The sequence below is a fragment of the Dicentrarchus labrax genome, unplaced genomic scaffold, assembly GCF_905237075.1.
Source record: "Dicentrarchus labrax unplaced genomic scaffold, dlabrax2021, whole genome shotgun sequence".
In the NCBI taxonomy this organism is placed as follows: domain Eukaryota; kingdom Metazoa; phylum Chordata; class Actinopteri; family Moronidae; genus Dicentrarchus; species Dicentrarchus labrax.
Window position 1 is genome coordinate 7,746,399 of NW_026136717.1, and position 26,056 is coordinate 7,772,454.

Consider the following 26,056-nt stretch of genomic DNA (forward strand, 5'->3'; position numbering starts at 1 on the left):
TTATTTACATATTTGGTGCTGAGGTAATCCAAAAGCAACTTAAAGTAATCAAATTACTTGGATTAGGTTACTGACAGTTAATTAGTAATTGTATCGGATTATATTTTTAGAGTAACCCTCCCAACCCTGTCAGTGTGTACAGACACAGTTAGTTTCTGGCTCAATGATACTTGAGCAAGAGGGATACTGAAACCAGTTCCTCTGACAGTTCAATCTCTCTACTTTCTGAAATACTGTCTCTGAATTAAAGAGAGCGTGAAAGCAACGCTGGGCCCTAAAACTGAGTCTGTCATACCCAATCAACTCTAAAAACACTACATAGCAAAAAGTGTTAAATAATAGACACTTTTCATTACAAATGGATCAGAGGTTAAGTGCCCAGAAAGCCTGAAATGCTGGTAAAAACAAAATCACTCTGAACATGAGCAACTACATACATGACTAAGAAACTGAAAGCAGAGATGAAAATGTTTCACCGATATTTTGAGGGGGAAAAAGAGAAGAAGAGAGTTCAAGCCTTCAGCACACGCACAAAAAACAGCCGAGGTTCAGCTCCGTAAAGGAAGTTTATTACTGAATGTTCAGCCGTATACTTTTTATTAATTGTGAAGTAACAATAAAATATTACATCTGGATCATTGTATAGTATTCCCTTTATATCCAGCAATCATAATATACACTAGATATACAGTGTCAACAAACCTCATTACATATCGTCTCTAATGCATGCTTCCTTCACTATCTGAAGTGTACAAACAATGCTGCTGCTGCTTTTACATAATTTAACTAATCCAAAAGTAAAAGATGGTCTCATTATTTGGTGAAACTGAGGGAATGGAAATGGGACAGAGGGGTACACATGGGGAGGAAAAAAAAGAAGAGGGAGAGAAGACATGACAGCCAGAGTCCTCAGGGTGGGCCCGAGGCAGACTAGTCACACCAAATGTCTAATAAGAGTAAAGTCAAGGAGTGTTTGTGTTTGTAATGCTGAAGTGAGCGCAGTGTCTAATGGTACGCTGCCGTGTTTGTGTCAGAGTATGATATTGTGCGTGTCCTTTTAAATGAGTGTTTTCAACCTAAAAAGGACAGAAATAACAGAGGTTAAAGCTCACGGCTGACAAGAAACAACCCCCGGGCTCCATTCTGGTGGGAAGGAAACTTGCTAACGGCGCTAGCACACTGATTGCGCTTCTCTCCGTGTGCCAAAGAAGCACAGGCCAAATCTAAGCATAAACCGGGGGAAAGAGAACCAATGCTGGCCTTTTTGGTGTCATGGTTCCTGATTAAAACTGATACCTTGTCTCATTATTATGTTTTAAAGGGGCTATACTGGCTTCTTGGGAGTTTGACCTATTTTGCACAAAATCTGACAAAAGACTGACTCGGAGTTAACTGTGTGACTGGTAGGTAGCAGATATGTTTCCAGTGCACATGCTATAGATTTAGCATATGTGGGCTAGTATGTAAAGGAAGGCATCACAGAAAGAATATAAACCTTCATACTAATCCATGAGATAAAAGTGATAAACTTTTCAAACAGTTGCTTATATACACAACAATTAGCAACATTAGCATTCATTCTGTCATATAGTCCAGTATTCACTTTCCTTTGAGCTGTTTTGGTTTCCAACACCTGAGAAGCTGTTGAACAGGCCACTATTTCACCAACTAACTGTTAACTTTGTCTTCACATGTAGTGCGCACTGAGTTTATTGGAACAGCTGCAGTCAGAAACAGACTTGATGAGAGCACTGAGACTCAACCAAAACAGTAACCAAAAACCTGGGAGAGGCTCAAACACTCAGTAGTCAAATAAAGAACTGTGGTATTTAGTTTTTTCAAACTGATCTGTATTTTGGAGCATACGAGTCATTATTTCTAACTAACGATCCTGTATTAAAGCAGCCCTTTCATATCCCACTACTTTCCAGTCTCAGAGCTAACAGTTCACTGATCACTCTGGTGTCAGTTCTTATAAGGTCAAACTCCTTTCAGGATCTACAAAGTACATAAAACTTTATATCTTATTTTAATTTTAAAGCTACTGGCTGCCATCTAGAACCAATAATCTGTATTTTTACTAAAGAAAAGGGTCAAAGACTAAAAAAGAAAACAAATTTATAATATCTGATATACTTGTGGTTTGTGGCATTTTACACATTAGACATATATATATTATATCTTTTCCTGATATATTAGCACCTGTGGAAATAGTCTGAAACTATAATACAGTATATAACTGTACTGTAGGTGCAGTTATTATATTGCAGCTCCACACAAAAACTTTTGTGTAGAAATGTGACTCCAGTGCCAGTTAATGCATTTGTTAGATTTAACGTGTCTGGTAACAATTTAGTTACACAATTTATCTATTTTATCTATATTTATCTGAAGGACAAAGGTTTTTGTAAGTGGTAAAATATGTTTCATTCTCATTTATGTGATTACTTTTAACACACAGTATAAAAAAAGCTTTTGTTAATACAAATAGTACCAAATACAAAAAAAAAAGCTCAAAGTGCAAAGGAAAAAAACCCTTTCCTGTCAAAATGTGCTCAAGGACTCTTTTGCAAATGGCCACTAAACCATAAAATTAAACAACTGCTGTTCACACAAAAAGAAAAAAATCATGTGGTTGTATTAATATCCATGTCAAAGGAACAATAGACTTTTACAAGCAACCGAAACAAGACAATGGTAAAAGTGCATTTAAACATGAAAAGAGCTGAAAGGGGTTGCACCAAAATGGGCCGTTTTCACCTCAAACATAATGAAAAAACCCTCTGAGTACCTGGTGATAATGTACAAATCTTACAAATGTTATTCTGAATACTTGCCACTGGACTTGGAATGGCTTGGACCACCTTGACCCTAAAGCAGACAGCCTGCAAGGAATGCATCAACTTTTTTCAGAAAACAAACCATTTGATTTGAGAAGACTGGTGGCAGTTTCACCTCCGCCTCTTCCCAATAAAGTACATACTCACACTGTATACATTAGCGTCGGAAATGAGACAGCTCAGCACAACATTTACATACTGTAGTGCAGTGTGGCACACAGAGAGCAGGACAGCCAGAGGTGAACAGTCTGGCAATCTTTAACTGTTAAAATATCAGAGACTAAAAGGTCAGTGTATTCATTTAAAGAAAGTGCTGACCCCAGTGGGTGTACGTTTGCTGTCCTACGAATGTCCGGTAAGTTAAACCAACAATTTCATAACAGTTATTGTCTTTGTGTTGCTTTCTTTATAGTGTTTAACCTGAAAAACCCTGTGTCAAGACAAAGCAGAGCTCCATTAAATTTCATGCACATTAAAATGCTTAAAGATACTGAATTCATAATGAGCTTGATACATGAAAACCTTTAACGCTCTGCAAAGCGTTAATTGAATGAATGGATACAGATAGTTTCTTCCATCAATTAAAACTTAAATAACCACAAAAGAAAAAGTTGTTAAAATTCAATTTAAATAGATGATAGTTTACAAATTGTGTGTGAGGGGGAATAATCAGACAGACAGGCAGCCAGTGCTCACAGAGGAAGGGAGGCAGGAGAGGATAAGACAGGACTCGCTGAATCTAAAAACAATCTTTTCTTTGAGAAAAAGTAAAAATTAAATTCACTTGTGTTTCCTCCCTCAGCCTCTCCTGACCTCCATTCCTCTTCAGCACTTGTGGTCAGTAGTAAAATTCACATAAAACTAAACATATACACAGAATACATATACACAGAGTGCCATTATTTTACCCCTCAAAGTAGACGAGGCAGGAAAGAAAAGAACCATTTACATTTTGCTGTAAAAAAAATAATTGAAGTCTCCATTAATGGATGAAAATAAAGAGAGAAGAAGCTTTGATAAAGAAAAAAAACAAAAACACAGACTTTTAAAGTACCATTTAGTATGTGCACCACATTCAACATTCGGCTTGAATGGAGGCTTAAACACACTGAGGGATATTTTAAAGGGCATATTCACCCTAAAATAAAATTTACACAAGCAGTTCCTATGTCCAGTGACAATTCTGGAAACAAGAGAACTGAACTAGTTTTTCATAGCAACGCACGATTTCCCCTCATGGCAGACCTGAAGTAAAAGTTGCTGCCCATGTGGTTACTTTCTGAGCTGTGACACGATTTCTTACCACAACATTATAACACTGTACCAATAATAATTTGTCAAATTGAGCATTGAAGCAAAACCCTCATGTGTTTGCCTCACTTTGATGATTTAAACTAAAAATTTGAGTGCATTTTTACATTAAAATGTAATAATGCAGCTTTAAGACATAGTCTGAAGACTGTATGAGGTCTTTTTCCAGGCTGCAAAAGTGTCAAACTAACTGCAACAACATACATGGACACACACACACACACATCCACAGTGCACTCTTTCCATTTAGTACAAAGTATTACTGTCCCGAAAAGCAGATGTCTCATCAAGAGATTAACTTCTGGCCACACACACACACACACACACACACACACACACACACACACACACACACACACACACACACACACACACACACACACACACACACACACACACACACACACACTTTAGTAATCTGTAATATTTGTAAAATTACTGAAGTTCTTTCCTTGTGTGTTTGTGTGTGCATTCTATTTTCAAGCGGGATAGATTGGATGGAATGAGGATTTTAGAGACTTTTGGCCTCTGAACTAATAAGCTGTGTGTGTGTGTGTGTGTGTGTGTGTGTGTATTTATGTACCACTGTGTGTAGATAGAGCGCCTCACCATAGATGCCTCAGTAGAAAATACAGTCAAGCATGTGTGTGTGCAAAACTGAGTGTTACATCACTTAAACCCTCCATTATTTACACTCAAAGACACACACACTCGTTTTGTAGCCAGATGGTCGTCTGCTGACCACCCGCAATTCAACCTTGGCTGGGTTTTGAAGGGCCAGAGACTTTATCCCGACCAATGACGTTGCAAACCCTGCCGAGACAGGTGTGTGAGCAAGTACAGTGTAATAGGATAATCAGGCTGGCATGAATGAAAAGCTCAAACAACCAATTTAACATAAACAGTAAAGGCTGCAGCACCGCTTGCTGGTCAGCTACTGTCATTACGGCCAAAACATAAGCTTTTAAACTTACTTTTTTAAGTCTCTAAAAAATCTGGATAAAAATTCAGCCCTCTTCTCCTTTATATTCCCTCTTGACACTCAATTCTGAAAAATACTTCTCTAACCTTGATTATTTTTACTTTCAAAGGTGAAAAAGATTTGGTTTTTGATATTTATTTGTAGCACTCACATGTTGGAAATAGTTGCTCATCTACTCATAGGACATGAGGCCATTATGAAGCAATCTCATTGGTCAGATGTTGCTACAAACAAAATATCAAACTTTTGTAGTGAGAATTACTTATTACCATAATGGTAGTCGCTTGGCCCAACTGTATGTAAGTTACAAAGTTTACCTTTACAAAGGCAGTCATTGTCTAACCCTGTTCCTTTCTCTACAGTTTAAAGCTTAAAAAAAATAAAATAAAAAAAAAGTTAAAACTGTTAAAAAACAGTGTGAACATAAAGTGCGTGGTGTCACAAAAACCACAGCAAAGCTTACTGACCAGACAATGGGAATGCTGCACAGAAAAGGGTATGAAAGGATATGACATTAAAAGCAAGACAAAAAGACACAAAAATGTATTAAAAAAAAAAAAAATGGTTATGATTCTTATGAAATCTTCAAAACGCATCATGTGTCATCTGACAATAACAGCAAAATAAAAAATAATATAGCTCTGTAGACACGAACAAAAACAGTCTGTAATAAAAAAGGAATAAAATTAGTTAATAATTAATATCATTACTATCCCACATTATAATCATTATAGACCCCAGTTGAATGTATGTATTTTCCTTTTTACAGGTAATAATTTTAACTGAACGACATCTCCGCCTCCGACAGGACGGGAGTGGTGGACGAGGAAGTGGAGTCAGCCAATGAGGCAGTGCTATTGTCCATGGTCCTGTTCCAGGTGCCCCGATTGGGCGTTGACGGGTAGGAGGGCGTGGAGCAGTTGGAGGGTGGGCCCGAACCGGAGCTGGGGCTGGGGCTGCTGTGATTGGACAAGGACGAGAACAGGGCATCCTTTCGGAGACCTTTGTTCTGGAGCTCCATCTGAAGGTGCTGGCAGATCTCCTCCGGCAGTCGCTGATACTCCTCCTCCAGTTCCCTCTCCAACTGAGTCTGGAGCTGGATAACAAACACCAGGAAGTAATAGTTTGAAATACAACGTATGTAGTAGTATGTAGCTACAACCAGGAAGTGATTGAATTAGCTTAGCTTAGCATAAAGACTGGAAGCAGGGGCAAACAGCTTCCAATTTCTTTTAAAAATACACCAATTAACATCTCTAAAGTGCACAAATTAACACATTGTATTTTGTTAATTGAATCCATACACAAGTAGGAGGAGTTTTTTTTTAAACAAATGACATATAGACATCATTTTTCATTTACAGGTATAAACTGCCTCTGCTTTTGAATGGGTTACAATGACAGCAGTTCAGCGTGTGAGTCGCTGTGTTTTGTGCTCACCATTGGAAGTTCCTCATCTATGTGTTGCAGCACCTCCCGCTGCCTCAGCATCAGCTTGTCCTGTCTCCTGGTCTGAGCCTCCTCCAGCTGGGGCGTGAGAGAAAGAAGAGCAAGAAGGGAGGAAGATTTTGGAAGGAAGGAAGGAAGGAAAAAGGTGGAAATGGGATGAAGATTTGAGGGGTTTCACACAGGAAAGGCAGGGAATAGAAATGTATGAGAGATAAGGGATGGAAAGCAGTGAGTAAGAATGAAGAAGATTTTAGGAGGGTAAAAAGAAAATATAAGGAAGAGGGAAGGCAGGATGGCAATGTGGATTAGGAGGCAAAAAGATAATATTGAAGTAAATAATAAAGTTGATGACAATGGCACTGAGTGTGTGGGTGTGCCACAGTGGGTACTTACCCTGCGGATTAAGGCGACAGAATCTTGAATATGTTTCCTGTTGATCTCATTCAGTTCCCTGCAGAGAGAGACAAACGGATGAAGACAAAGAGTGAAGAAAATAAAAGGAAAAAAAACGAATGAAGATAGAAGTGTGAATAAAAATAAGATCTGACTGAAATAAACATCTGTAATTCCAGTTTCTCACATTTCAGCCTTGTCTTTTTCACGGCTCTTGGCTTCGCTGATGCTGTTTTGTCGCTTCCTGTCCAGGATCTTCTGGAGCTCTTTCTTCTCCCTGCAGACACAACATACAGCCGAATGAAGACAAATTGCAAGTTTTATAGAGAAATTTGCCATTTTTGTAAATGTTATTAAAACTGAGATGTTTGTTGTGAATCCAACCTCTGGGAATCAGAGTCACATGGTGTAAAAAGGCACAAAAGTCATCTTAAAATCAAAACTATTGCAAAAAGTTAATACCATAATCATAATTAAAGCAGAAAGTCACTCTGGCAGTGACTTCTGTGTCCTGCAAGGTGAAACAGCCGCACTTACTTCTCACACGTCTCCCTGAGCCTTTTCAGCTGAGCTGCTTGGCATTCATGGGCCGTCTCCTTTAACTTCTGGAAGGCCTAAAAACACACGGCAGCAGACGACGACCTGTCAGCATGATCACTGTGCAGATGTACCACAGTGCCACAAAGTTTCTTAGAGGTCAGCTAATGAGGAATGTGTATATATTTAAGAATTTATAGGAGGGACGCAGTGTTACTCCCGAGTGTGTCACCTTGAGTGTGCATTGACGCTTTTCATACGTAGGTGTGTGTCGTTACCTCCTTCAGGTGTGTTTGTTGCTTCTCTCTCTCGGATGCGTGAAGCTGCTGTCGGAGCTTCAGCAGCTCTTGCATCTGCCATTCCCTCAGCTGGACCGTCTGCTTCTCAATCTCCTGATTCAACGCTGTCAGCTCACTTTGCACCGGCTCCGGGGGCTCGCTGAACACACGCACGCACGCACACACAGACCCACACCCACACACCCACCCACACCCACACACAGCCACACAGCCACACACACAGCCACACACACACAGCCACACAGCCACACACCCACACAGCCACACACACACACACACACAACACACACACACACACACACACACACACACACACACACACACACACACACACACACACACACACAGAGTGAGGTCAGGTTTAGTTGGTTAGTTTAATTAAAACAGACCTTCTACCCATTAACACACTGTTTTCCATCCATCTATCCAAATATTTAACCATTCTTTTTCCTCCATTCCTTCCTCATTTACAGGTACTTCTTTAGATCTTTTTCCAAGATATAAATCCATCCATCCTTACTTTTTTTTCATGCTACGTTTGAGGTGTTTCTCCATTTGACTGCGTCGCTTCTGGGTCTCATATTCAATCTTGCTACTCCGACTCTTCTGTTCCTTACTCAGATTCCACACCTGCTAATACACACACACCCACATGCAAAAGGAAGTGATTTTTCTGCATGTAGTGGCAACATAGTTGGACCCAGACGTTTTCTATGGAGAGGTGAGAAATTACATGTACCTTCTTGAGGTGTTTCTTACGAATCTCTTTGAGTTCTTTGCTATGTTTCTTCACCAGCTTCAAATAACCCTTCTGTTGCTTCAGCTCCTCTATAGACTGGGCAGGGGCCTCTGGGACACAGAAAAACACACAAACATAGAGTTATGGCCAATAACCAATGTAATTTATCAGTGTAAATCTTGCTGAAAACTGGCCACTCCTGGCTAACGGTCATTAAATACAGAGTATATCACACACACATATGATTTCACTAATATCTGTGTGGAAATGATGCTGGAATGACCTTACCTGCCAGAACAGTGGCTATGAGGTCTTCTCTCTGACTTGGTGCTACTCACACACAGAAAGAAATAAAAGAGGGGAACCACACAGACAGTATGTGTGAAATGGATGATGGGAAAATTAACCAGACATAAAAAAGCAGAAATGAACTAAACAGTTTAACATATATGTAACATCTTGTATTGAAAAGAACATGTCATTAATGGAAGAAACTGGGCATGCTAATACGATCTGAGACATGTGAAAAGATCTTTTTGAGATGTTTGTGAAGTGAAGACACATGCATGGACATATACACTTCCTTGCAGCAGGCTGATACAAATATACATGAGAGGTAAGGCAGACTCATACAATTTAGCAACTCTTTGCCTGCTACACTGCCCACAGCCATAATGCAGGTGTAATAGTTTTTGTTTTCTGGCACATCACATATGGCTTTGTACCACCTCTTGGAAAATGCTCAGAAAAAGAGACCAAATGGTGCCTCTAGTGTCTGATTACATATTAATTTAACAATAAGTGAGGGTAAGTGCAGACGTATGCATGTAGACATTAAGACAACATTCTACCTGGCGGTGATAATTTGATGACATCAGGAGAATCATCCAATGGGTAGGGAGGGAGGGCGTGGAAGGGGGGTGGGAGGCGACCTCCTGGAATGACGTCACTCTCTCTCCTGGTCTCTCCCTCTTTGGGCTGGTTGGTGATATGCTGGAGAAAAGCAACAGAAGGACGGATTTGAGTGATTGAGAGTCAACAATCTGGAAGACCATCACACAGTTAGTGACTTACTACCGACTAATTGGGCAACAGTGAGGGGGTTTGGGGAATGTTTATATCTTCACATCCACACGCATGTTCTGACCTCCATGAAACTTCTTTTTTTCTTTGCAGCTGGTTATTATTATCCAACACACAGATGTGTCTTACCTCACTGTTGTCCTCTATGAGAACAGCCAGCTGTGTCTCTCTCTTGTGCAATTGACTGATGTGCTTAATTGGGTTGGTCAGAGCCTCCGCGTACTCTAAGAATACACACACAAACATACACACACAGAAAAAAAGATAGTGCCTTAATGTCATGGACGTGCACAAGTTCATATAGATCTGGACAAGTGGCAGAGATATTTGAAGTCTTTTATGGTTAGTCCAAGTCAGAAGTCTTCAAGCTAATTGCAAGTAAAAGGTACTTCACTAACTTTAATAGCACTAAGTGAACTGATTTGCAGTGTGGGGCTCCCTTCAGGTCTCTGAATGCTGGCCATTACTGACATGGCATTTCACGAGACCGTGGCCTTTTGATGAATATGGTTCTGGGTTTTAAAATGTAATTATTTAGCTTTCAAGTCTCAAGTTGTCTTTAAGGAATGATTTAACCTTTTAGGAAATACACCTATTTGCAGAAAAGATCAATACCACTCTCATTTTTGTACGGTAAACATGAAGCTACAGCCAGTTAGCTTAGCTTAGCATTAAGACTGGGAACAGGGGAAAACAGATAGCCTGGCTCTTTCCGACTAACAAAATCAGCCAACCAACACCTCTAAATCTAACCAATTGACATGTTATATCTTGTTTGTTGTTAATCTGTTCAAAAAACAAAGCATAAATACAACATGTTGTTGAGGTTATATAGTGGACCATTTCTTGGCTGGGCATTGGTTGCCTGGCAACCTTGCAGATAACCCTTTAAAACCACAACTTATACTTTTTGTACTGTATGCATTAATTCAATGCAATTTTATTTGTACAGCGTCAATTCATAACAGAAGTTATCTCAGGACACTTTTCAAATAGAGCAGGTCTAGACCGAACTCCTTATAACATTTACAGAGACCCAACAGTACCACCATGAGCAAGCACTTGGCGACGGGGGCAAGGAAAAACCTAGGAAAGACCCTTCGGCTCTAAGTGGGCGGCTGTCTGCCTCGACCAGTTGGGGTGAGAGAGAGAGAGAGAGAGAGAGAGAGAGAAAGAGAGACAGAGAGAGAGACAGACAGAGGTGCACAGCAACAACAGTAGCAACAACTACACTAATAGTAGTTACTGTCTCAAGTCGTCATATGGGTTGTGTGGTGCATAGCGCTGTTGCTGGTGTTCTTACCCTGGTGTTCATTGGGGATGTAGTCCTGAGCTTCAGTGTAAACCAGCAGAGAGGGCAGGAGGAGGGGCTGGTTTAGCTCATTCTTCAGGTTAATATAGTGATAGCCTAGAGGGAAGGAAGACGGAAAGAAAGAAAGAAAGAAATGACTACTGTCCATTGGTGCTGGACAGTAAAACAGCTTGTAGATGACTGTTGTTTTCCAAACATACAGTACATCAGTAAAGGGTTAAATGCTTGACAGCTGAAAAGAGTGTGTGTGTGTGTGTGTGTGTGTGTACGCGCGTGTGTACTGACCAGGTCTAATGGCCGACACAGGGAGAATCCGGTGTCCAATGAACTTGCCGTTTTCTTCAAACACTGCTATCCTCAGAGAGGCCAGCGTAGGGAGGACCACCTGGAGAGAGACGGGTTGTTGATGCCATGGGAGTTTAGAGAGCATGGAGTTAACAAAGGACGGACAAAGAAGGGTGAGAGAAAGATCTGAAAGACATCTGAATTGTGGTGTGTGTGAATTAGTTACCTTATTAAACACAAACATTTCATCATCCCATACGGGGTCCAGCGAGTTCCCATTGGATGTTTTGGTTCTGTACTTCCTCTTTGTGTCAGCAGGAAGTCCGAACATGTCCACTTCCACGTACACACCAACCTTTTTGTCCGACAGGAACTGGCCTGAGATCACCTGGTGGATGTTTATATTATACATTTTTGTTTTACCAACCTGTGCAAAGAAATGTATGTCCAAATGGTGACACGTTTTGTTCTCACCTTAATTTTGACAGTATTGGCCACTATACCATCTACTATGTTTTCTGTAAAAGGGTCAAAGTGTTTGTCCGTCCTCCTCATGAACTCAGGTTTCAGCAGGTAGCCGCTGCCGCCATTATACTCAAACACACCCATGTTCAGCTGCATAGGGAGGTCTGGTGGATAGGAATGGAGAGATGAGGAAGGGAAGGGAGGTGTAGTGGGGGATGAGAAAAAGCAAGAAAGGATGGGAAAGGAGGGATTTAGAGGGATAAAAACTGAGATGCTTTAACTTGACTCCTGAGTCTTGAATTATTTATAAAGCCCAGGAGAATCCTTAAATTTTCATCTACCCTACAGTATCTGCCAGCGACAGAGAGACCTTTAAGACCTTATTTATGTTTCCTGGAATTGAATCGAAAGCCTAAAAACTCTGCTCTGAGAGGAAATGAGAGGAAAAACAACTTCTCCTGGTAACTGTGCACAATTTATGTACAAGTTATAAATGTCCCGTGGATACTTTGTACTTTACATGCCCAAGTTAGGCCATCTGAGGCAGAAATAACAGGACTTACCGAGAGTCTGGAAGTTTAGCGCCACCATCTGGCAGCCGACATTCCAGAAGAGTTGAGGCATGTAGTTGGAGCTGTCCACCCGTGTTCCTTTAGGGTAGATCCGGCTCAGCTGATTCTTATTGTACCTGGAGGAGTGCTGTTAAGATCCAAACACTGTATATGTGGCATATATGTGCACTGACCATTTATCACATGTTATAAATTGCAGCAGATAAAAGGCAATCATCACTATTTTTAAAGGTCAAAAGTCGAGACTAGGCAAAATTTTTTCAGCTTTTAAGGCTTTTCTTCTCTCACTACCTCAGACAGTTTTCAGACCCACCAAAGCCTATGCACACTAAAACTGTTATCCACAAAATAAGCTCAAGTTTTCAAGTGATGACAAGCCACCAGGGATACTCGACAAACTCAATGGGGGAGCTCTTCAGCGTGTCCATGCCTTTCGTTTCCACGAACGACGACATCTCAAAGAATTTCTTCCTCTCTGGTGGAGAGAAAGAGTGAAAAACTCAGATGAAGAATAAGATTGTGATAAATATGAGAAAGAAAGACAAACGAAATCGACACAGGTACAGGAATTGATTAAGATAATCTATGTGCGACAGGTCTGCGCGACAAGACTGATCATTAGCCACAAATGAGTCCACACAGACGGCCTCTCTGCCTAATGAGCTACACAGGAGAGGTGCTTAGAAACTAACAGGGCTTGTCCATCCCCTTCACACACACACTGCTTCACACCGTCTCTCAGCACAAAGTCACTGCATCTTCCTGTCTCCCTCTTTATCACGCACGCACACGCACACACACACACACACACACACACACACACACACACACACACACACACACACACACACACACACACACACACACACTTACTGTTCGCCACCTCGAAACTCTTGAATTTGACAGGTTCAATGTAGTTGACGAGAGTCGACATCTCCTCTGTGGCGTTCACCTCACTGCTGGCTGTACCCTGAGGAAGGCAGATACCACCAATCAATCAATCAGCCCATCAACCAGTCAGACGCCCCCTGTCAGTCCGGTTCTTGATGGCTCTTACCTCGTCAGAGTTCGGCTTTTTCAGCTCTGCCGCCGGTTCGTCCTCCTCCTCCTCCTCACTCTCTCCTTCGCCTCCTGGTAGAATGTAATAAAAATAACTTAACTAAGCAAAATGTATACCATGCTGGCACCCTTTTCTGTTAATTCATTTCACTCTTCTTTAACCCACCTAAGGACTTGCGAGGCTCAGAGTCTTTGACCATCCTCTCAGCCAGCTTCTCCTCCCCGTTGGACAGGAGCTGACTTCCATCACTGTCATTCAAAGGACAGTCTGCACAGATAACAGCAAAAGATCAGCTTCAATTTGGTACCTTGAAATCTTTTTGTTTTTGCACATATATGCGTAGGAAAAGGTCTCTGTCACCCTCACTTTAAGCTTGTGTGTTCGAGACCCGATGTAGCTGTGAGCTATATGCCATCTTGGCCTAAAACTAACTACTCCAAACACTGTGTGATGATTTGATTTCATTATTACAACCAAACAAGCTGCTGGAGTGCTTAAATACAATCTAAACCTGCAGTTTCTCAGCCCTACATGCCACCGCAAGAGACGTAGGTAGTTGTCCGAGCTCACCATTGACGGGCGATGACTGCTCCTCCTGCTCTCTGCGTCGTATGCTGCCACCACTCGAGGGTCGATGGTGTTGGTGCTTCTTCTTGTTTTTAATGAGAATCTTCCCCAGCATCTCCTGTGGTGAGGGGAGCGGTTGACCAGGGTCGAGCTAAAGACACAACGATGAGGAACAAAATAATGCTAGATTAGGTAATTTAGGTAAGACTTTTAAATGGTGAGCAGGGGTAGTTCAGCAAATAATCTCTGAACAGATACAGAACTCTTTGACAAGATAAGACATCCCTTAATTTAGCATCTGAGATGAATAACTTGTTCTTGACTTAGAGTAATCATGAGGCGCTCTGAACAAGGTCTTAGTAGACTTGTGGACTGGCAGCCACAACATATTTTCAAATTTAATGCTACAATTTCACAGGAGTCACAGGACCAGGCAAAGTGTTTTATAACTGCATTCAAACAGTCCTGAAATCAGATCAGTCTAAAGCAGCAACAACTTTGCAGTCTTAAACTCTGTTTAGTTTAGTAGTAAAAGTGATTCACTTTCAAACTGATTCATTCCTGCACATCGAGCTGCCCTCTCCAAAACTACAATCATAATATGGGTCAACCTGCATGATAAAAAGGTTGCAGGTTCTGGCCATGGTTACATATATTTCTTATGAATGAACACAATTCTCCGAAATATCTAGCCCTTGTGTCTGCCATCCTGTTACCCTTGGGTTGGGTCAAAGGTCATTGCCCAATTTAGAGTTTCTTTTAAAGAACTTGATAGGTTGAAAAAAAGGAGTCAAACTACCTTTTAGGCAACAGTTATGAATACAGAGAGGTTTATGAGGTCGAAAGCATCACGAGTTGTGTTTTATTACACAACGATCAAGATCATGAGCTGATGGGCATATCACAAGCTGTTTGATCATAATTGATGGTTTTACAAATTGATTAACACCATGACTTCGGAGTGAAATTATATGAGTGTGTTTTTTGTTTTTTCTTGAGGAACAGCAGTGAGATATCACTTAAAATGCATTTATTTCAGACTAAAAACAGAGCTTAAATTAGTAAATTCAGTGCAACACATTGGCAAATTTCATGTCAGATCTGACTGGAGATCAGTCTTACCGGATATTTCTCCAGTGGATCAATAAGCAGGGCGTCTCCAAAGATAGTCCTGCAGTACTCTGCCATTTTGGCCTGCTGCTTGGCCCTGACAGAACAAGAGAAACACGTTAGTTTCTGTTTTACTTTAACCTGCCGCAATGGGACGGGGCCCTTAAATTAAACCCCCACGACTTACGAATCAACATGGTTTTCAAAGGACAGGATGAGGGGGTATGGCGAGGTCTTGAAAGCACTCTCTGCTATTGCCTCGATCACCTCCTACAGTCCGGGAAAGAATGACAACATTAAAAGGAGTTCCACTGAATAAAATCTCTTAAGTAGCCGGTAAAATAAACATTTCCTCAGATTGCTGGCAGTTTCATGAATGTTTAGATATACCACCTAGTACCTTATAAATCAAACAGCACAACTTTTTTACACAGTTATGAAGCAAATTATTTTTTATGATGAAAATGCAAAGATTTTCAGCTTCTGCTTTCTTCTGTTTGTTCAAAATGTCTGTGGCTGCTGCCTCTGAATTCAGCATGTCTGAATCCACTGCACAAAGAACTTGCTGACCAAACCACACAAATACACCAAGGTTAAGAGATTCCTTTCATAATTCTTATATTTTTAACAGCTGGTGGAGGACAAGTATGGCTTTAAAACTAATATATAAGAAATTTACTTTAATTCCACCATAATCATAAAAATACAGCCCTTCCTGTGATCAGATGTAAAAACTCTCATGAACTGGTGATTTATTAAATCACTTTTATAGAGACAGAGTGGAAAACAGACATTTATGTAATGCAGAAACTCACATGAACATTTCAAACTCAAATGTAGTGGTATAAAAGAGAAATATCTTACACTAACTCAACCTAACCAAGGTGGCACAATCAAACTAGACAGAAACATTGAGAAGGGACAATCCTGGGTGATTGAATGCACAACAAAATCATATGTGAATGCCAAAATACTGTGACTACCACCTTAAAGGGGATCTCAGTGGTCATGGTGAACCCGTGGGTGATGTAGGGCTCCTCATCCTGCGGCCGGCCCTTCCAGCAGTCCAGCTCTACACAGCGACAGCCAGTCAGCAACACCTGCCTGTACATCTCCACTGACGACAGGCCGGTCAGCTGACCCACTGCGGGCAGGCAAGATAAGCAAAGCGGAGGGAAAGTTGGTTTCGGATCCAAAAGATTAACTATAAAGCTAGATTTTGAGCATTAATGTCAATGTGCGTGTCTTTTACCTGTGAGGTACGTGTTGTGTGAGGAGTTGATAAAGTAGTGAGACAGCGGTTGGTTCATGTCGTCGATGACATCCAGCCTCTCTGGAGGTACTATGCTGTTTTCCTCTCCTCCCAGATACCGAGTGAAAGCCTGCAAACTGATCTGATCTACAAGGGAGAGAGAGAGAGAGAGAGAGAGAGATGAGGACAGGTTGTGTTTGCTGACAATAAATTTCAGTTTAAATGGACAGACCAGCATCCATCTGCTCAATGGGCGTAACTGCTTTAGTGAAAGGACTGGAAGATGCTATACTAAATGTGCTCAAACAGTAAACTGATCCAAAAGAGCATACGGCTGTTGTTTTAGGACAGACACCAACACACTTAAAAGGGAGCTTCAGGTTAGTTCTGAACTGAACTGTGGGCTGGATAGTGGATCATCTTACAGATTTTGGCTTAACAGTATCCAAGCAGAGCGGCTCACGGTAGCCAAGGCTGTGTTTTCTGTCCTCAGTTTTGTACAGTTTATCCACTGACAACCACAGCAAAACATGTGGAGGACATTTTCATCAAATTTGCAAAGAATTTCCTACGTTCTGGCTTTTAAAAGAGGACAAGCACTTTGCTGCAATAAAAGTGAAGGAAATCAATCGAAACCTATAAACCTGTAATTATCAGAGTACTGCTGCAGCTGATAAACCCAGCTTTGGGTTAAACAGATACAGTCTAAAAGAAGATAGAGTAGAATCTACACTGAATCCTCATTATCTAGCGAAAGAATATGATTTATGTGTCTTGAATCTCTTTGAGTGCAGTTATGTGATTCAGCAGCTTTAAAAGGTCACTTTCTTGGATGACCTTTGGAGAACACATTAAAGACAAAAAAAACCAGGGCCGATTCATATCCGCTGCTTTATTTCATCATACAATCTCACAACTGAAGATACAAAATAATGGTAAGAAAAGCACACTGACCCCTCTCCAGCTGGCTGGTGTTGGTCTCATATTTCTCCATGATCTGTCGGACCTGTTCTCTTTTCAGCGGGGGGTACAACACCTCGTTCAGTCTGGAGTCTCGCTGCCTGCGGTTGATGAAGTCCATGAGCTGGTCCAAAGAGATGAATGGCTTCCTCTTGGAGCCACTGGAGGAAAGAGAAAAGCGTACTGAAAAGACTGTGTGCATGGGCACTGAGGTACATGCTGGGAGCTTTACTGGGAAGCCTTAAAATATAACAAGAGCATCATTACGAAAGGATTTACAGTGGGGAGTTGACATTTTAGTCTGTCAAAAGGCAATAAACATCATGAAAAATGACAGCATGTGTTTGGGAAAACTTTATCTATGTGTATCATACCTTTCCTCAAAGATGCTTTGTATCTCAGGCCGGAGACAGAGGCTGTCGAGAAACTTCTGGAAGGCCTCCCACGTGAAATCATCTGGCTTGAGTCCCTCCGACTGGGAGAGAACAGAGAGGATTGTGTATAAAGATACGGAAGGAAGGAGAAAGAGGCCTGGTGGTTTCAGAGACACTTTGATCCTGTTAACAGTCAGTTGGCCTCCAGCAACACTGGAGGATGAACACTGATGACATTGTCAGTCGTGGCTCCGATCCTCCTCAGTCTTCTCCCATTTTCTTTGTTCTTCATTTTGACCAGCAGGTGGCACCAGAGCACAACAATACAGAGAGAAATGCTGACAGCGCAGTTTGCACAATCTGCTCTCTTATTCAAAAAGGCAGGTCTTGTGACTCCAAACTGATTTTTAGGAAAGATTGCACAGACTAATAACAAACACGAAACCTTGTTTTACCTACCAAACCACAAATCCTGTGGTTGCTTACAATGCGCATTAAAGCAAAGATTCTGACAATACAATAAAAGAAAGCCCATGACTAAGTATTTTAACTTAGTTGCTCTTTCTAAGGTTGATATTGTATTTATATTGTTTTTTCATAAAATTAAATTGTCAATGTTCAGGTTGGTTTGGTCAAGTTTTCACTCCTACAATCACTTGTTGTGGCAGAAGCTGAACCCTTCAACTTCATTGCTTTTAGCTCATTATTCATCCATTACTTTGATACTGGATTTCCACTGTTCATCCATTACACTTGGCTTACCATTTCCACTGTCTATCCATTGTTTTTGACTAATGAAATAAAATGCTTTATCCATTAAATGGTAAATGGACTGCACTTATGTAGCTTACGCCTTTCTAGTCTTCTGACCACATTACACCACATGTCACATTCACCCATTAACACACAGTCATACACTGATAGCAGAGGCTGCCATGTAAGGCGCCAACCGCTCATCAGAAACTAAGTAACTCACACACACTGACACACCGATCTGCATCTTGCTCAAGGACACTTGGACATACAGAAGAAGGAGCCGGCAATCCAACTCCAAACCTTCTGATTACCTTCTAAACCTGTGATTTTAATGGAAACATGTGGCTTTAAACAGATGGTTTGATACTGTCTGCGTGGTAAATATGAAGGTATGGCCAGCAGACAGGTAGCTTAGCTTAGCACAAAGACTGGAAACAGCTAGTCTTTCTCTGTAACAAAATCCAGCAAAACAGCATCTCTAAAGCTCACTAATTAACACGTTATTAACTTGTTTGTTTAATCTGTTGTTTAATCTTGTTGAAAGTAATTTAAAATGTATAGATGTATATTTTTACCAAAGAGCCTACAGCCTTTTTTTGTGCCTTCCTTAAATTGCAAAGGCATGCAAAGAATGCTATGCAACACCCCAGGGTGAGAGACTGTTAGTTATACAGCTATTATCAGGTATGAACCAATACAAGGTACACATATCTTGAGTAGCCCTGTGGTCAGTGATTGCTTCTGATGATTACCCTGTTATTGAGGAGGCCACACTGCTCCAGAGCCGTCTCCACTCTCTTTTTATCTGAAAACATCTTGAGAATACTGAAAGAAAGAGAGTTTGGAGAGATATTTTATCATGTAAGTCAGTAAATGCATTCACCGTTTAAAGATTATTGTTCTCAACATTAAAATAAAAAGACAAGAAAGCAGAGTCTGAAAGGATCAACAGTGAGCCGTGATAAACTAGAGATGAACTAAAGAAGAGATGAGAGAGAAAGTGGAAGAGATACAGAGAAGAGGAAAGGAAAGAAGAAGTTGAGGGCTCTGGTGTATGACTTTAAAAAGTGGTTGTTTGTGTGTGTTTCTCACTTCTTCACAGGAATCTTCCCATCCTGATTCACCTGCAACTTTAACCTGGTGTACCTGAAACAGACATAAAGCTTTAAAAATAATGATCTAAAATCTAAAACAGCTGTCTCATGTTGAGATTAGACACACACAACTTCTTACGCTTTGAGAAGGAAGGTGTTCCGTGATGCATTCTGGGAAAGTATGTTTGTGGCCAAAGTGAACAGCTCATCTGTCCAAATCTGGAAACGCACACAGACCGGAACGAGATGATAAAAACAGGGTTGTTTGACTGTTTGTCTGATGCTAAAACCGAGTGAAAAAGTTTCTATATACAACACACACACACACACACACACACACACACACACACACACACACACACACACACACACACACACACACACACACACACACACACACACACACACACACACACAACACACACACACACACACACACACACACACACACACACACACACACACACACACACACACACACACACACACACACACACGGAATAATCTGTCTTAACTCCTAAACATGCAAATGCCACTATGTCAACATCGTAAAGTGAGTAATCAGCATATGGCCAGAGGAAACAAGGAGGCAAGTAGAGGGGGCTAAGGAGGAGGGAAGGAAGGAAGGAATGAAGGAAGGAATACTATGTGCAAATGTAAGTATTGTGAGTAGGTTATGGGATGGTGGTGGCGGTATCCATGGTTACCTTGGCTGTGTCTTCCTGCATAGCCTGGAAGTTGAGGAAGGACGTGTTGACCAGGTCGTTGCCATGGACGACAGTTACCAGCTTTCCTTCGACGTGGTCACCCTTACCGAAGCCCAGCACCTCTCGCAGCTTCGGGTCCTGACACACACACACACACACACACACAATATATTGGACACAACAGTGGTTTGACTTGTGCTTCTGAACTCCACATCCTTCCCGCTCCTCGTCCATCTCCCAGTCTCCTGAGAACAGTAAATGTGATGCATGTGGTGTAGCACTCTGATCTAATTAAACGAACGACTCTTTCCTCCTCTTTGGACAACTTTCTCATCCACTAACTCTCTCCAACAATCAAAGTCTCTCTATCAATTAGGCATGCTCTCCATCACTCCCTCTCGATTGTGTTTCTCTTTCATTTCAATTGAATAAACTAACTTGGATGACTATTTATCGAGCAAAGTACTGCCAAAGCAGTGCACAAAATGTACTATGTCATTCAGCAGCGAGAGTTTAAAGGATCAATTCAACGCAATTATGAAAAAACAAAACATTGTTTTCAGAAACAGCAGTGTTACTAAAGAGAATTCACAGACTACGTTCTACCAAAGAAATAGTCCTCGTAAAACTGCTGACAGTGAGTTCTGTGGATTTTCCAGAACGACAGGAACACTGCTTCTGGATATAAATGTTGTTGAACATACTACAAATACAACATCGATATATTATCATCTTTTAAAGCTCATACGGCAAACTTATTAACAAACGTGCTTATTTCCACCTCCAGCTCATACCGCGCTACATTTGGAGTATTTATTTGGAGTTCTGCCCACCTGACAAATGTAAGTCTAATATTCATTCTCCTTTCAGCTCTGGTCTGGGCTCTATCAACTCCTGAGGGAATTATTTGGCTCTTTAGCTGATAAATGCTCCACTGTATTTACCAGCTAGTTGCTAACATTGTCTGTCTGCAGTTTGCAAGAGTAAAATGAGTTCATTAGAGATACTTCTGCAGGAAACAGCTGCAGCTTAAACGACAGAAACAACAACTAAAACAATCAGTTAAAGAACGCAACGAATCACCCCTTTCGCATAGTGGTATGATCCATTGTTAATAGGAAAATCTTGATTATAGCAGCTTTAAAATTAATTTTACAAATCTGTGGGGTGGAGGCAGAAATCACAGAGACAGATGTCTAAAAACCTAGCCACAACATCTTTCTTTTCACCCCTAAATGTCACACAGTAACTAGACAATATTTCTGAACATGCAGTTTTGGTAAACCATGGCTAAGGCTTTATTGCAGGCATCTCCTCTCACACTCTCTGATTGAAAGCAGAGCCAAATTTTAGTGTTCATTACTTCAATTACAGAGTGTAAGTGAAGTAATAATGTGAAACGCTACCAACAGTCTTTTATTGTTAAACAATCTGAGCCACGAGCGCGACATGAACACATCCACACGTTTGAACTGTTAACCACCAATATATCAGCGTCTCTGTCGGCCGCATCTACACTCTTACACAACGACTTCCTCGCCAACAGTCACTGCTTATATCACTTCCTGTCTGACAGTCCATCTGACTGTCAGCAGGCTCATTAGCGCTCTGTCACCTTTAAACCATCAGCTGAGAGAGAAAACACACGCATACAGTGGACACACACACATCTTTTGGTGACAGTCACACTTGAGCATCATTCTGATCAGAGAATGAAGTCATCAACAGCAGGAGGTGACAGCTTTCACACACACACACACACACACACACACACACACACACACACACACACACACACACACACACACACACACACACACACACACACACACACACACACACACACACACACACGTTACCAACCTTTGGCAGTTTGGCGTATTTTCCTGTTCTCGTGTCCCTGATGGTGCTCATGTCGAGTATCTCCACCTCCTGAAAAACAGACAGATGTCAGTCGATCACTTGATGAGTAGAAGAGTGTGTGCAGGACAGAAATTCAATATGAGCATCAGTAATTGTAACTTATATGAATATATTATAGTGGCGTATTATTCAGTATCACTGTTGAGAATCATGGAAGGAGGAAGAGATTTGTTGTAATGCTATGTGGGGGAAGAGTGGTTCATCTGCTTTTTTTTTCATCTGTCCCTTAACTTCCCCTGCCATCATCAGCTGAAAATTTCACCACATACCTACAAAACTGGAAATATCACCATGAGCCTCAGCCGTACTTTGTGTTAAGCGCTAATAGCTAGAATGCTAACACATTAAACTGCTACCTGCTTAGCATGTTGATATCGTCTTTGTGAGCATGTTAGCCCACTGTCGTTAGCACTGAGCTCAAAGCACAGCTGGATCTTATTACGGGCTCACAGAACTCTTAGCCTTTTCCTTCAGTTCAAACCTGTGATAATTAATGAAGCGTTCAGAAGATAAGTGAACAGGAAATGCACTTTAACTGATAACTATGTTTACTGACCATGGTGCGTGACATTATTTTTTGCGGTTTGCAATGTAAGACGTAAGATGCAGCAAGTGAAAATGATCATGGAACAAAAGTGTGTTTTTGGATGGATGTGAAACAGAAAAAAAACCTGAATAAAAGCTCTCTGTCGAAATTAATTCCTCAGGCTAAAAGCTTATACTCTGTCTAGGCTTTCTCCTCCTTCCATTAAATCCACTTATCTATTTTTTATCAGACACACACACACACACACACACACACACACACACACACACACACACACACACACACACACACACACACACACACACACACACACACACACACACACACACACACACACACCTTTGGAGTAGATTTGCATGCCTGATGCTGCAATACAAATACACATATTCATGCATGCACACTCATGCAAACAAGTAAACCACACACACAGAAGATAGGAAAAGAGTTGTACTAGCACAACAGCGAGGGAGGACGGCAAGGTCTGTGAAAGCGCAGATGAAGCAAGATACGAAAATGCCCAGGGATCGACTAGCGGAGGAGAGTGTGGTCATAAACCCCGCAATAAACACAGAGGAGGACGCACTGTAAATATTTGTTTAGGCCTGCACTGGTTCACCCCAAGCTTTCTTACACCATCTGTGTCACTCATCACGTCTTCTTTCTCTCCATCTCTGTGTGGCTGACCTCACCGTGGCATTTTTAAGATGTTTCATTAATTAAAATGTTTATGTCTCTCTTCCTGTTATTCTTTGTCTGAACCTGTGAGTTGTCAGTTTGTCAAGTTTCCTCACCCTTGTATTATCCATGTTCTAGATTTCCTTTCCAAAAATAACAACAATGACAAACTTGTAAAGTCTCTGTCCTTGGCTTAAGTATTGAAACTCAGGTCTTCCTCATTCCTGCTTTCATTACTTCACTATAGCTGAGATGTCAACACCCTGCCTGCTGTCCACTCCTCTGGGACTGGCCGCAAGTAATAAAGGTCAGAGATGTTGGACCAATTGGATTAAACTCTGTCTCAAACTTTGTCCTCTGATTGGCCTGTGGAGAATAGCTTACTTCCTGGGGGAATAAACCGCTTCTGGGTCTGTAGGACACACATGCACCGCGCACGCGCACACACACACACACGCACACACACACACACACACACACGCACACACACACACACACACACACATTTCCTCTCCCACAGGCCATGGTTTCATTCTGCCATTGCCATGGTGACTCCTTGGAGACCACAGTAATGAGACTACAACTTTGTCTCCGCCTGTGTGTGTGTGTGTGTGTGTGTGTGTGTGTGTGTGGGTCTTTGACAGTTAACATTTTCTCACTGGCTTGTAATGTAAAACACACACACTCAAATACACACAGTCACAGCAATATAAAGACAGGCATATCCTCGACATGCAGGTCCTGACTTGTGAAACATCCTGACCTGTTGAGCAAGACAGGGTGTATGTGAGTGTGTGTGTAGGTGTGTGCATGTGTGTGCGGGAAAGCACAATAATAGATGCATGTGACACAGGAGCGTGAACATATCTTCACGAGCAAATCTTCACTCAAGATGAGTACAAATGTGTCATCATGTGATCAGAAAAGTGTACGAACGTGAAAGTGATATGTGCATGTTTTTGCACATAGTTGTGTATTCAAGTACACAACGTGGTGCGCGTGTACGTGTGAAGGTCGGTCATCTGTGAGAGCACATTCCTAACATATTCCGGCCTTCTGCTCAGTTAGCGTGTGTGTATCTGTGTGTTTCAGTGTGTAATATTGAGCTAGTCATGGCAGCTGTAGCGCTCCATTCATCTCTTAATGCTAAGCCCAAACACAGCTCACTCCATTTATCACTTCAGACTCAGCTGCAGGCTCATTACTGCTTCAAATGAGTCTGGGTGAGAGTTTTCCAGGAGTCATGTTGTGATAAAGTGCTACAATTTACTTTAATTTGCTGTTTTTGGTGGACTGAAGAACTTTCCCTCAGCCTGCCTCAAGTACTTCTGCCTCAGTGAGTGATTTCCTACATTTCCCAGAATGCAGTTCCTTACCACTTTTAGAAAATGTTGCACTCACATGGGCAGATAGCCGATAGAGTTTCTAATTTAGAAACCCTTTATTCAAAACATAGCATATTTGCTGGTGCAATGCAGTCTGGTCTATTGAGTCTAGGGGCCTGTCCACACGAATACGTTTTTTTCGAATCCGGATAGATTCTCTCTCTCTCTCTCTCTCTCTCTCTCTCTCTCTCTCTCTCTCTCTCTCTCTCTCTCACCCCAACTGGTCGAGACAGACGACCACCCACCTAAAGCCGGAGGATCTGTCCTAGGTTTCTGCCTTTTAACAGACAGTTTTTTCTTGCCCTTGTCGCCAAGTGCTTGCTCATGGTGGTACTGTTGGGTCTCTGTAAATAATGTTTTAAAGAGTTCGGTCTAGACCTGCTCTATTTGAAAAGTGTCCTGAGATAACTTCTGTTATGAATTGGCGCTATACAAATAAAATTGAATTGAATTGAATTGAATGCTAGATGCGTCATAACAACAACAACAATGGCGGACGACTACTACTTGTTTGTAAACAGCGCATGCTCCATGGCTTCTCTTTCGGGTTTTAGTGTATTGGTGTGGCGGCGTCACAGCGCCACAAACAGGCCTGGCATGTGTACTGTACAGCGTTTTGGGTCGTTTCAGTGAATCGCTAGATGTTTTAGATTAGATAATTTTTTCTTTCTACCAACCAGAGAAGCACTGATTTGAATGTGATGGAAACAGATAACCAATCCCCCCACCAACACCTCTCGAGCTCACCAATTAACATATTGTGTTTGTCTAATCGGTACAAAAGTGTAAAAGCAACAAGTTAAAGTTTCTTTGAAACTGAAAACCACAACTTGTCATTTTTACACTTTAACAATATAAGACATTGTTAGTGAGCTTTAGAGGTGCAGGCCGATTTTTAACTTTCAGAAGTCAAAGTCAGGCTACCTGTTTTGTCTGTTTCCAATCATCATGTTAAGCTAACCGGCTGCTAGCTGTGGCCTTATATTAGTCTGACAGATAGGAGAGTGGAATTGATCACACGAGAATCCACCTTCCCAGGCTTTAATCTATATGTTTGTGGCCGAACTACAGTGGCAACAGACCAGTCAGCTTCCTTACAGGAAGTACTGGCAGTGACGCACCCTAAGGACACTGTTCCTTAACCAACAATGGCTGCTCCCATAGAGGTTAACGAAGAACTGGAGGGTATTTCTTCATTGAAATAAGAGCGAAGAACAGCACTGAAGGGTTTTCTCCTGACTGGCCTCAGTAAGAGTTTGGCTATGTTATATGGTTCCTTAATATGATTGGTGGAAGTTTGCGTGATACGGTGATAAACAGATGGCGCATCCAGTCACCTGCTGAGTATGTTTTGTAAGTTCCTTTTCTAAAAGGTTTCC

The 26,056-nt window shown here is 41.4% G+C and overlaps 1 protein-coding gene across 2 annotated transcripts in view; it reads right to left on the reverse strand.

Moving 5' to 3' along the window:
- Positions 1-547: 547 nt before the first annotated feature.
- Positions 548-26,056, reverse strand: part of plcb3 (phospholipase C, beta 3 (phosphatidylinositol-specific)) — a 53,048-nt gene continuing 27,539 nt past the window's right edge. Inside the window, exons 3-34 of one of the 2 annotated variants that reach the window (XM_051428928.1) lie at positions 22,011-22,079; positions 20,148-20,285; positions 19,580-19,659; positions 19,439-19,492; positions 19,099-19,171; positions 17,591-17,691; positions 17,211-17,377; positions 16,257-16,403; positions 15,991-16,148; positions 15,192-15,274; positions 15,017-15,101; positions 13,898-14,045; positions 13,493-13,594; positions 13,325-13,398; positions 13,141-13,237; positions 12,658-12,742; positions 12,259-12,383; positions 11,705-11,859; positions 11,457-11,618; positions 11,231-11,330; positions 10,937-11,041; positions 9,763-9,857; positions 9,402-9,543; positions 8,839-8,880; positions 8,551-8,660; positions 8,332-8,441; positions 7,791-7,950; positions 7,513-7,589; positions 7,163-7,252; positions 6,976-7,033; positions 6,574-6,660; positions 548-6,229 (exon numbers count right to left, since the gene is read on the reverse strand). In XM_051428928.1, coding sequence (XP_051284888.1) covers positions 5,912-6,229; positions 6,574-6,660; positions 6,976-7,033; positions 7,163-7,252; positions 7,513-7,589; positions 7,791-7,950; positions 8,332-8,441; positions 8,551-8,660; positions 8,839-8,880; positions 9,402-9,543; positions 9,763-9,857; positions 10,937-11,041; positions 11,231-11,330; positions 11,457-11,618; positions 11,705-11,859; positions 12,259-12,383; positions 12,658-12,742; positions 13,141-13,237; positions 13,325-13,398; positions 13,493-13,594; positions 13,898-14,045; positions 15,017-15,101; positions 15,192-15,274; positions 15,991-16,148; positions 16,257-16,403; positions 17,211-17,377; positions 17,591-17,691; positions 19,099-19,171; positions 19,439-19,492; positions 19,580-19,659; positions 20,148-20,285; positions 22,011-22,079 — 3,597 coding nt within the window. In that variant the 3' untranslated portion in view covers positions 548-5,911. Of the gene's footprint in view, positions 6,230-6,573; positions 6,661-6,975; positions 7,034-7,162; positions 7,253-7,512; positions 7,590-7,790; positions 7,951-8,331; positions 8,445-8,550; positions 8,661-8,838; positions 8,881-9,401; positions 9,544-9,762; positions 9,858-10,936; positions 11,042-11,230; positions 11,331-11,456; positions 11,619-11,704; positions 11,860-12,258; positions 12,384-12,657; positions 12,743-13,140; positions 13,238-13,324; positions 13,399-13,492; positions 13,595-13,897; positions 14,046-15,016; positions 15,102-15,191; positions 15,275-15,990; positions 16,149-16,256; positions 16,404-17,210; positions 17,378-17,590; positions 17,692-19,098; positions 19,172-19,438; positions 19,493-19,579; positions 19,660-20,147; positions 20,286-22,010; positions 22,080-26,056 lie in introns of both variants that reach the window. The other variant, XM_051428927.1, reaches the window with a different exon arrangement.